This window comes from Peromyscus leucopus, chromosome X (genome assembly GCF_004664715.2).
Source record: "Peromyscus leucopus breed LL Stock chromosome X, UCI_PerLeu_2.1, whole genome shotgun sequence".
Lineage (NCBI taxonomy): Eukaryota > Metazoa > Chordata > Mammalia > Rodentia > Cricetidae > Peromyscus > Peromyscus leucopus.
The window spans coordinates 17,300,440-17,313,548 of NC_051083.1; the positions used below are offsets into that span (position 1 = coordinate 17,300,440).

General features: G+C 40.9%; 1 protein-coding gene across 1 annotated transcript in view; it reads right to left on the bottom strand.

The window, feature by feature from the left end:
• Positions 1-13,109, bottom strand: part of Dgkk (diacylglycerol kinase kappa) — a 124,730-nt gene that overhangs the window by 20,644 nt on the left and 90,977 nt on the right. Inside the window, exons 14-15 of the mRNA XM_028894036.2 lie at positions 1,788-1,887; positions 19-235 (exon numbers count right to left, since the gene is read on the bottom strand). Coding sequence (XP_028749869.1) covers positions 19-235; positions 1,788-1,887 — 317 coding nt within the window. The remainder of the gene's footprint in view (positions 1-18; positions 236-1,787; positions 1,888-13,109) is intronic.

The window sequence follows — 13,109 nt, forward strand, 5'->3', positions numbered from 1 at the left end:
TAACTCTAAGCACCGTACCTTGTTCAACCTGGAATATGACGAGTTTCAAGGATTGCTGGAGGTTCTGAGCCCTTGTGACCAACTCCATTTTGGATCTTGTGGTGTGGTCTATTTCTGAGGCGAAGGGTTTTCCATCAGCTTTGGCACGGGCATCATTTTCCTCAGCAGAGATAACATCTGCATCCTCAGTCAGGATATCAATAATGACACTGAGTTTATCATACATCAAGTCACTCTATAGAGGGAAGAAGGAAACTCATATTGTCATGAAGAACAGAATGAGAAGTAGTGATGGTATGGGATAGTAATATGCCAGAAACACTGGATATAGAAATTCATATGTGAGGTGATGTGCTGACACCCAAAGGCTATTAGGGGATTAAACATAAAGTCTTTGTTTCTAAGTAGCTTCAGGGAAATATGCATGTTTCACATAGCCTTCCCCATGTCAAGCTGGCCCTTAAATTTGTGTGGAACATGGATAAAATGGAGAAATAGAAACATTTTCATGCTAGTACATTCATAAGCATGTTCCTGGTGTGCCTCTGCATGGGGTTGGTGTCTGTCTTCACACATTGGTATTTCAAGGATATACATCTGCTTCATGATTTAAACTTTACTTAGTAAGGTGGTTCTTGACCTTCCTAATGCTGAGACCCTTTAATACAGCTCCTCATGTTGTGGTGACCCCCAACCATAAAATTATTTTTGTTGCTACATCATAACTGTAGTTTTGTTACTGTTATGAACTGTAATTCAAATATCTGATATGTGACCCCTGCAAACGGGTTGTTTAACCCCCCAAGGGGTGGTGACCCACAGGTTGACAACATTGCTTTAGTTGTTTGTGGTATGAGACAAGTTACTTAACATCCTTGTCCCTCTATACCTTAGGACAGCTGTGAGAATTGATACATTACATTAAAGCACTTAGAACAAGCTCTGACACAAAGTGTGTGCCACCTGTTAGGTACTGTTATAGGAGGTGAGTGTGTGTCTATTTCTTTTTCCTATTTTTTAATGTGTGTGTGTTCACGTATATGCATGTTTTTGCACATATTTGGGTACACGAGTGTGTGTGTGTGTGTGTGTGTGTGTGTGTGTGTGTGTGTGTGTGTGTGTGTGTGATGGGTGGAGACCTGAGGTTAGTGTCAGGATTATCCTCAATCACTCTTCCACCCTATTCATTGTGCAAGGTTTCTGAATCAAACCCACAACTTCTTGATATGCATAGTCTCTAGCCAGATGGTTATTGGGGTCCCTGTCTCCACTTCCTAGAGTTGGAATTACAATGCTCACCCTTATGTGAGTTTCTGGGGACCCAAAACCCAGTATTCACATTTGCACAGGAAGTACTTTAACTGTTGGGCCATATCCCAACCCTGGCATATTTCTATCATATGCATGTGTTTGTAGTGCTGGGGCTAGAATCTGTGACCTTACGCATGCCTAACAAGCATTCTGCTATCTGAGTCACATCTCCACTTACATGCAGATATTCACATGCAGGCTTTGGTGTATTAACTCCATTCACTGATGCTTACTGTATACTTGTGTTTATTCATGGGCAGATTTCTGGCTTTTACCTAGGTGTGTGGCATGAGTATATGCATACAAAGTACCATTCTTCATTTGGCAAAGATGAGGGTGATGAGATTGGGCTTTTCTCTTCAAGAAGGTTTGCCAGCTCCTCAAGTTTGCCATTCCTTTATGATCCCCCATTGTTTTACTGGAAAGGCGAGTCCTGGCTCACAGAGAGAGAGAAGACACTAGGAAAGGGAGCTTACTTTCAAAATCACAGACTCCACTGCTGTATTCTTCTGTTTTATTTGGCTCCAGGCCTTTACAATATCAGCCACAAAGTCGTTCACTGCTAAGCACAGGAATCTGCAAAAATGAGGTAGACGGCATATGTGATAGAGACCATGAGACCCAGAGCCCTCATCTTTTACAACAGCATCAATATCTATCTTCCTCCTCCTCCTGTCTCAATATATCCTGCCTTCTCTGTCCTGTCTCCACCTTCCCATCCTTCTTTCTTTGTTTTATATTCCTGTACGTATGATGAAATGTGCTCCTATCCTACTTGAGCCCAGTTTTACCCCAATTCCCAAGTGATGTACTTGAGACAGGTCTACAGCATTTCTTAGTGATAGTTATAAATTACCAGAAAAAAAAAGAGAATTTATTTGGTTAACATTTTCACATTGGGCCAATCAGCTCTAGTTCAAAGGCTACCTGATAAAATATAAATGTAATGACACAAGGAAATGTCTTTTTGTGATTGGTGCTTCTCAGATGAGAGTGTAGTGGATAGGCAAAGAATCTTTGCTCCCAAGAGTGCTGAGAAGAACAAATGACCAAATATTTTGGAGGGGAGTGTGTTGGTTGGGTTATAAGACAGTAGACATCAGGTCCAACCTTCTGCCTTCCCAGGAACTGACATGTAAGGCATCAGTCCCTGGGCTCTGAGCATTTGGCTCAAAGTTCCATCATTCCCCTAACCTCTGGTCTAACAGGACCCTGAGCCCCCAGAACAAACTTCTATCATCCATTAGTTCCTGAGTCCCCAGAGAGCCCTGGCCACACTCCTGTGGATCCCCTAGCTCCTGGGCCTGAAATATAAGCACTCTCTGGAGTATCAGCCCCCAGCCCAAACTTCTAACTCAATGGACTAACTTCAGATGCTCAAGTTTTAGTGCAGAAACAAAACATAACATGATAGTCCAAGAAAACACATCTCCACAAAAAATGACTGATCCCACACTAATGGACCCGAATGAAAATGACTTAGGAGAATTTCCAGAGAAAGAATTTGAAAGAATAATTATAAGTATGTCCAAACAACTCAAAGAAAACAAGGATATTCTCTAAGAGAACAAGAGAGATAAATAAAGAAGTCAATACAAGATATGGAAATAGAATTCAATAAAAACATAAAATTACTGAAGACAAGGCAAACTGAAATCATGCTGGAAATGAAATCAGTAAGCAGGGCTTCTGGGTAAGCTGATGGATGAGAAGCCATGCCGGAGCATGTGAGGCTTATCACAGTTAAGGAATTCAAAGGAATCTAAATATGTTATCTATCAGTCAGCCTCTTCTCCAGTCCTAGAGTCTACTTGATCAACACCCCAACAAACCTCAGATACCATTGGACCCACAGAATATTTCCACTAGTGACCTGGGCTTGTTCCTGCGATAACAACCAATGCAGCCACCACCCCCATGTGGACATTTTACTCCATGTAAAATAGTCTAAAAGAAACCTAACAAGATAGCCACAAAAGTGGTCTTGGTAGGCATGTCACAAAAGGGCTTCCCAGTGACTGCTGCCAGGGCCCCCATCAGTGCCCCAGCGGGAAAAGGTGAAGATGAGGGAGCTAAGCAAAGCTCTAAACAGTGCTGTAGGCTCCACACAACCACCAGCTGCTTCCGACTTTGGACGTGTGGATGCAGCGAGTGTGGCTAGATGGAGTTTGCCTCAGCTACCCACAGCCCACAGAACAGAGGCAAGAAAACTCTCTATACAAGAGGATCTGGGAGCCCAGAAGGGAAGAATTGGACTGGTAAAAATCAGCACAGCCTCTGACCAGGACCAGGACTAGGGAGAAAAAGGAGTGGCCTGACAAAGAGAACCTCCATCCACCTCTCCTCGCTACAGCTCTTTCTTATTTACAATGTAAAGCAGGGCATTGTAGCAGGCCAACACTGTCCCCTACTGTTCATGCCTTTTGCTGCTTTGCACTATCTTTTTCTCTCTCTCTTTCCTTTCTTTCTTCCTCATTCCCCATATCCACTCCTTAGTATTATATCTCCTAAAGCCCAGAGGCTGACATGGTTTATGGCATTGGTGTACCCGTCTTTACCTCCTCTTTGTAGGCTACCATTAATCAAAACTGCCACATAGTCCCGTCTTTTTTCTTTGCCTCAAGTATTCCCACTCCTATGAACACCCCCTTCCTTCCTCTCCTTCCAGTGTAACAACCAAACACGCATCACTAGACTGACTCAGTGTGATTGTCTCCTCCTTTCCTTCTCCACTCTGCTCACACTCACATATCGGCATACACAGTAGCATTGGGGTTCCTTTAGGCCCTAAAGTAATCAGTACTTAGTAAGTGTCTGTTTTTAGTCACTGTCTACTCTGTTACAGAGTGCTTTATCTACTGGACAGTGACTGCTGCTTCAGACAGTAGTCAACCCTCAGCCTGGGGCTAGAGCCTGGTGCCTGGAATACTAGTCTAACCGGTACAACGGCTACAGTCTCGTTTCTCCTGAGCATTACAAACATACCCACTGGAAGAAGAGAGGCAACCAGAAGTAAAACAACAACAACAACAAATCTAACCCACAATGTAACCCCAAAAAGGCTGATCCTAGTGCAAAAATCCAAGTAACGTGAAAACCCCAGACAGCTTATCTGCTCCAAAAATTACCACCCCATACTAATGACCCCTAGTGGAAATGACTTGGACAAAATTCCAGGTGCAGAATTCAAAATAACAATCATACATACGAAAAAATATCTCAAAGAGGACTCCACTACTTTCAAAGGGAACACAGACAGCTGAATAAAACAAGGCAGTCAATACAGGATATGAAGACAGAATTTAATAAAGAGACGTACCTAAGAAAACTCAAATGAAAGTAATGGTGGAATGGAAAACACACTAGATCAAATTAAATCTCCAGTGAGAACCCTCCCCAATAGGATGAATCATGCAGAAGATAGACATGTATGAAGAGAGAATAGAGCATTCAATTTCATCTTGTGCGTCACAACCCCTTTGGGGGTCAAATGACCTTTCACAGAGGTCGCCTAAGACCACAGGGAAACACAAGTATTTACATTATGATTCACAACAGTGGCAAAATGACAGTTATGAAGTAGAAATGAAATAATTTTATGGCTGGGGTCAACGCAACCTGAGGAACTGGATTAAAGGGTCGCAGCGCTAGGAAGGGTGAGAACCTCTGGCGTAAAGGAATTGGATCATTCACTCCAAGTCAATGATACATTTAAAACAATGTATGAACAGAGCATTCATGACCTCTGGGACTCCACAAAAAGGCGAAACCTATGTTTTCTTATCATGCAAGAAGGAAAAGAATTTCATACAAAAGGCATAAAAATAATTTTAGTAAGACCACAGAAGAAAATTTCCCAAATTGAGAGGGATAGACACTCATTCAGGTATAAGACATACACAAAGCACCAAACAGGACCAGAAAAGAAACATTTCTATAGCTGAAACACTAAATGGACAGAACAAAAAAAAAAGTATATTGAAAGCTGAAAATGAGAAATGCCAAGTCACAAAGGTAGGCCTGTCAGGATAACTGCTGACTTTCCAAGTTAACTCATGTATAGAATCATTTCATCTGCAAGTAGGGAGATGTTGATCCTTTATGGCTTTCACTTGTCTTATTGCTCTAGCTAAGACTTCAGTATTATGTTCATAGAGAGGGGAGAGTGGACAACCTTATGTCTTTCTTGATTTTAGTGGAAATGCTTCAAGTTTTTCTTCAGCTAGAATGATGTTGGCTATGGGATTCCTTTATACTGCTTTTATCATGTGAAGAATGTTCTTTTTGTCCTTGTTTTCCCCAAGACTTTTTTGTTAGTTTGTTTTTTGAGACAGGGTTTCTCTGTATAATAGCCCTGGCTGTCCTGGAACTCAATTTGTAGACCAGGCTGGCCTCTAACCCACAAATATCCACCTGCCTCTGCCTCCTCTGTGCTGGAATTAAAGGTGCATGCCAGCATGTTTGGCTCAGTCACTTGATTTTTGATATAAGGATATCAAAAATACACATGGAAAAAAAGACAGCCTCTTAAATAAACTGGGAAAACTGGATATATAGATGTAGAAGAATGAAACTTGATCCTTCTCTCTCATGCTGCACAAAAATCAGTTGCAAATGGATCAAAATATTGATGTTGGACCCCAAACTCTGAAACTTCTAGAAAAAAGAGTAGGGATACACTTAAGGCTATAAGTTGGGATAAGGACTTTCTGAATAGTACTCCCAGTAACTCAGGAAATCAGACCAACAATCAAAAGTACAAGTTCATGAATCGAAAGAGTTTCTGTACTGCAAAGGGGACTTATCAACTGAAGAGGCCGTCTACAGAATGGAAAAAAGACCTTTGCCAGCTATACATCTGACGGTGGGAGAAGTGTCTAGAATATACAATCTTTTTAAAAAGCCTAGATACCAAGATAACAACACAATTAAAAAGTGGGCTATGGACATAAGAAAGTTTTCTCAGAAAAAGGAAATGCAAATGTCTAAGAAAAAAAGGTTTAAGTGTTTGCCGCCATTAGCCATCAGGGAAATGCAAAATAAAACCATTTTGTGATGTCCTTTGACCTAAGTCACATTAAAACAAAAGACAACAAATGCTTTTAAAAAATGAAGGAATTGGAAACCCCCATGCACTGTTAATGGGAGTGCCAGTTGGTACAGCTACTATGGAAATCAGTGTAGCAGTTCCTCAAAGAACTAAAAATAGATGAACAAAATGACCTAGTTATACAACTTCTGGGTGTATACCCTAAGGACTCTATTTTCTACTACAGAGACACTTGCATATCTAGTGTGCTCAATACAGTAGCGAGTACATTAGTTACTTTTCTGTTACTGTGATGAAATACCATGACCGAAAGCAACAATAAAGAGTTTATTTTGGATTAAAGTTTGAGAGAGCTAGATGTCCATAACGGTTGGGAAACCATGATAGCAGGAGCAGGGAGCTGAAAGAACACATCTCAGTCATGCACAAGAAACAGAGAAGGTGAGCAGGAAATTAGGGTAATACTATAAACACTCAAAGCCTGCCCACAGTGACGTACTTCATCCAGCAAAACTGTTCCTTTTAAATGTTCCTTAACATCCTCAGAAACACCACTTGGGACCAAGTGTTTAAATGCATGACTCTATGGGGGAGCATTTTTCATTCTAATCACAATGGCTAAGAAATGGAATTAACCTAGGTGTCCAATCGATGAATGGATAATGACAATTTGGCACGTTAGGCACAATGGAATTTTATTTAGCAAGAAAGGAAGTACATTGAGTGAGGTAACAAAGACCCAGAGAATCAAACATTTCATATTTGGATCTTAACATGAAAGCTTTAGATTTGTGTGTTTGATGTGGAATACTTGTGGAAGCCAAAAACATAGAAAGGGAACATTAGTGGGGAATGGGAAGAAAGATCTCAGGGAGGAAATTTCTTTAATCTGTTTTTTTATCATAGAAATCATATGATATATCCACTTAGTTTTCATTTGGCTTATTAATTTTATAAATATAATTATTTGAGAATTTCATAAAATGTATTTTGATCATATTCATCCCGCCCCCCCCACTCCTTGCTCTAACTTCCCCCAGATCTACCGCCTCCACTTTTAAACGTCATGACCTCTGAGTCTATATAACATGTACTGCTGAGTACATATAACGGATGTAGGGTTAGCCACTGGAACATGGTCACCTACCAGGGACCACAATATTCAAGAAACCTGAATCATCCTCCTGCAGAAGCTAATGACTATCAATAGCAGTACTGTTTTTGGAGGTGGGGGGGGCGGTTCTCTGGAACAACCATGACCAACAACTAGAGAGGAATTATCTCAGACTCACACCTGACAAAAGGCTTTTTATTTTAGCAGCCTATGGCTTCTGGGAGAAGTATTATCCCCTATGTATGTAACTGTAATTAGATTCATATAGATTCCCCCCTGTTGTAGAATATTATTTTAAGGTGTGTTACTTTTGTTTATGCTCTAGAGCATTTGTTTACTGGTACAAAGATGTGTTACATTGTTTGATTGCATAAAATTCACCTGCAATCAGGAGGCTGAGTCAGCAACTAGCTGACAGGAAGTGGTAGGGAGGAGCCATGTGGAGAAGGGTTTTTAAGTGGGGGTGAGGAGAAGGATGGGGGCTTTTTGGGAGACTCTAGCAAGGAAAGGGAGTGAGTGACTTGCTATTTAGCCTCTCTGAGGAGCAGAATTCCACCTCAACCTTTGAATCTTGAGTTCTTTGGAGGGACAGAGATTTAGATAAGTTCTCTTTGTAGCTTTGAAAGAGTTGGTGCCTGAGGAAACAGAATCTGGGGGGATTCTGGGCATTGCAGCTGGAGTTGCAGTCATGGCTTAAAAGGCAGTAATAGTTAAAAATAGGACAACACTCCTCACCTAAATCTTCCTACCTCTTATTCGCTCTGTCCCTTTCATATCACTTTCATAACACCTAAACTTCAAATTATGAATTAAAGAATGAGAATACTATACTAACACATAAAATATATTTTCATAAAATTATAGAAGAAAAATTTTCAGAATTCAAAAATGCATATGCAGGTACAAATAGACAGGACAGAAAAGAAACTCTCCATGACATTTTATAGCTAGAACATTAAAACCAGAATAAGGCTATTGAAAGGGCACCTGCAAGAGAGAAAGGTCAAGTCACTCATAAAGGCAGGGTCATCAGAATAGCACCTGATTACTTGACATTTAAAGCCAGAAGGACCTAGCAACATGTATTCCAAATTCAGAAAGATCAAAACTGTCAACCCTCACTACTATAACCAACAAAACAATCTATTAAAATTGAGGGAGAAATGAAAAGCTTCCATGATAAAAACAGACTAAAGAAATTTCCAGTAACCAAGCCAGCTTGACAGAGGATATTGGAAGGAATAATTTAGTGTAAAGAAAGAATAAACCTACTCAAGAGTTCATAGGGAATAAACAAATGAAGTCTAAGAAAATATCACAAAATCAACAAAAGGTAGTAGTTAATATATATTTCAATAATAACTCTGCATATTAATTTTCTCAATTACCCAGTAAAAAGACAGCAGATTAACTGATTGGATTAAAAAATAGTATCCTTTTTATGCATCCAAAAAACATACCTTACCATCAACAACAGATACCACTTTAGGGTAAGAGAATGGAAAAGTTATTCCAAGCAAATTGAACTAGGAAACAAAGAGGCCTAGCCATTCTAATATCTGAAAAAATAGATTTCAAACCAAAAGTAGTCAAAAGAGATAAGGAGGGTCACTTTAGACTCATCAAAGGAACAATAAACCAATAAGATATCACAGTTCTAAACATACACACCAAACACAGGTACACCAAATTTCATAAAAGAAATACCATTAGATGTAAAACCACAGCAGATTAATTACAACATGGTGACAGTGGGTGACTGCAATACCTCACCCTCACCAATAGCAGATTATCTGAACAAAACCAAATAGAGAAACATTGGAGCTAAATGACATCATAAACCAAGTGGACCTAAGGGATATCTACAGAACATTATGCCCAAACACTAAAGAATACACACTGTTCTAGCAGTCCATAGGACTTACATGCTAAAATAGGTCACATATCAGGACACAAAGCCTCAAAAATATAGGGAAAACGAAATATCTTGTATTCTATCTTACCACAACTGAATAAAGCTATATATCAACAACAACGAAAACTACAGAAAGAACTCAAAGTAAAGGAGACTAAATAACAGAACATTGAATGATAACTGAGTCGAAAATGAAATCACAGCCACTCCCCAGGTAAGACTGCCCCACCCCCACCCCACCAGTGCCTGCCTAACATAAGCCCAACTGCCTCTCCTCTCCTTGTCAACATGTCCTGCCCACACCTCTAGCAGAAGCCACCTCTTCCACCAGAGGCCAGTCCAGCTTCCTGAACCCCAGGTAAGACTGCTCCCCACCCTGCCTATGCCTGCCCAATGTAACCCCAACTGCCCCTCCTGAAGGGACACCAGCCCACTTGAACATGTGGCTCTGGCCGGCCTTGCCCTTCTCCCCCATTCCCTCTGCCTTGCTAAAAACCATTAGACTACATTCCTAAAGCTGGCCACCAAGGTCTAGTCCCTTATTTGGCCACTTCCTCCTCCTGAGGCTGAGTAGCAAAGTCCAGCAATCAAAAGTCCCCTTTGACTCATCTAATTAACATGCCCAATTAAAATTAAACACCTCATCCTAACAGGGGTTTCCCCTTTACCTTTATAAACTGCTATTTCCCTATGTGCCAAGTCTGTCTCCTGTCTATCCAGAGGCAGTCCTTTGTCCCTCTGGATAGACAGGAGGGACAGTACCTCTGCCCCCTTTCCTCTGTTCCATTCCCTTTGTCCCTCATCCTCTGTCTCTTTACCACTGCATCCTAGCCCATTGTAACACAGACTTCCCCTTTTTCTCTTCTTAAGAATGACACGTGCAAGGTCATTTGCTGCTGTTTGCTGCCTGAGTCAGAAAGCAGCTACTAACTTTTCTTCCCAGCTTGATAAAGGATCTCTCTGTGAAAACAGGTATTTGGGTATGGTTTGTGCCTAATCCAGGGTCTGGAAGGGAGCCCCTGCTGTGCGGGAGTCCCCTTCACCTCCTTCTCCTCATCACCATAACCAGGCCTACACCTCTGGCTGAAGCTTTCCACCCCATCAGAGGCCAGGCCAGCTCCCTGAAAACCAGGTAAGCCACCCCCTCATTGTCCCACCCATGCCTTCCCAACATAACCCCAACTGCCCCTCCTCTTCTTGTCCTGCCCCACACCTATGGTGGAAGCCTCCTCTTCTCCCTTGTCGAGGCAAGACCAGCATCCTTAACCCCAGGTAATACTGTGCCCCCCAACCCTCACCATGCTCTCCCAGCATAGTTCCAACTGGTCCCTCATCTCATCACCATATCCCAGCTCATACCTCTGGCAGAAACATTCCACCCCATCACAGACCAGGCCAGAATCCAGATCCCCAGAGGCCAAACCAGCATCTTGAACCCCAGAAAACAGATCAGCTCCCTGAAAACCAGGCAGAAGCTTCCTACTCCACCAGAAGCCAGGCCAGCATCTGAACCCCAGAGGATCCCCATCCAGATAGGAGGCCACGTACATACATAGCCAGAACTTCAGCCCCAAGCTTGGGCAGCAAACCCCTGCCAGACCAGAGGCTACCCAGGCCATCAGAAGTCCAACCCCCAACACAGATAGAGAACCTCTACCCAACCACAGGCCATGGGATCCAGAAGACTAGAGAGGAAACAGAAACTAAGGAAGAAAATATCCATCCAGCAAAGCCACATTCAGATTTTGGTACCTGGATCTATAATCATTCCAAACCCAGATGCCTAAATCCAAGTGTAACAATACAACATCTAGAGCAATATGTCACCACCAGAGCAAGCCATCCCACTACAGCAAGGCCTGAAAATTCCAACACAGCCAAAAGCACAAGAAAACTACCTTAAAACCAATTTTATGATGATGACAGAGGTTCTTAAAGAAGAGATGAAAATAGCACTTAAAGAAATAGAAGAAAAGACAATCAAAAAATTGGAGGAAATCAATAAATCTCTTAAACAATGTCAACAAAACCAAGAAAAAAAAACAAACAGTTGACAGAGATAAGTAATACTTTCAGGACCTGAAAATGGAAATAGAAGCAATAAAGAAAACACAAACTGGAATTCTGGAGATGGAAAATCTAGGTAAGTGAATAGGAACTACAGATGCAAGCATCACCAACAGAATACAAGAGATGGAAAAGAGAATCTTAGGCATTGAAGACACAATAGAAGAAATAGATACATCGGTCAAAGAAAATGTTAAATCTAAAATATTCCTAACACAAAACATCCAGGAAATCTGGGACACTATGAAAAGATCAAGCATAAGAATAATAGGAACAGAAGAAGAAGATTCCCAGCTCCAAGTCCCAGAAAATATATTGAAAATAATAGAAGAAAATTTTCCTAACCTAATGAAGGACATGCCTATAAAGGTAAAAGAAGCTTACAGAACACCAAATAGATTGAAACAGAAAAGAAAGACTCCTCAGCACATAATAATCAAAATATTAAACACACAGAACAAAGAAAGAATATTAAAAGCTGTGAGAGAAAAAGGCCAAATAACATATAAAGGCAGACCTATTAGAATTACACCTGACTTCTCAATGGAGACTCTAGAGGCCAAAAGGGTCTGAATAGATTTCCTGTAGACTCTTCAGAGACCATAGATGCCAGCCCAGACAACTATACCCAGGAAAACTTTCAATCACCATAGATAAAGAAAACAAGATATTTCATGACAAAGTCATATTTAAATAATATCTGTCCACAAATACAGCCCTACATAAGGTACTAGAAGGAAAACTCCAACCCAAGGAGGTTAACTACATCCACAAAAACACAGGCGATTAATAATCTCACACCAGCATAACCCAAAGAAAACACACACACACACACACACACACACACACACACACACACACACACACACACTAACTACCACCATCAACAACTACAAGAAAATAACAGGAATTAACAGTCATTGGTCCCTGATCTCTCAATATCAATGGATTCAATTCCCCAATAATATGACATGGACTCACAGAATGGACATGAAAAAAGGATCTATCCTGCTGCATACAAGAAACACACCTCAATATCAAAGATAGACATTACCTCAGAGTAAAGGTTTGGAAAAAGATTTTCCAAGCAAATGGCTCCAAGAAGCCTGCTGGTGTAGCTATTCTAATATCTAACAAAATAGACATTAACCAAGATTAATCAAAAGAGATAGGGAAGGACACTTCATACTCATCAAAGAAAAAATCCACCAAGATAACATCCCAACATCTGTGCTCCAAACAAACGGGTACCCACTTTTGTAAAGGAAACACTACTAAAGCTTAAATCACACAGTGAACCTCACACACTGATAGTGGGAGACTTCAACACCCGACTCTCACCAATGGACAGGTTATCCAGACAAGAAATGAACAAAGAAATACTGGCGCTAACAGATGTTATGACTAAAATGGACCTATCAGATATCTACAGAACATTTCACCCAAACACAAAAGAATGTACTTTCTTCTCAACACCTCATTAAACCTTCTCCAAAACTGACTATATATATCACCCAGTCACAAAGCAAGTCTCAACAGATACAAGAAAATTGAAATAACCTCCAGCACCCTGTCAGACCACCATGGATTAAAGCTAGATTTCAACAACAACATAAACTGCAGAAAGCCTGCAAACTCATGCAAACTGAACA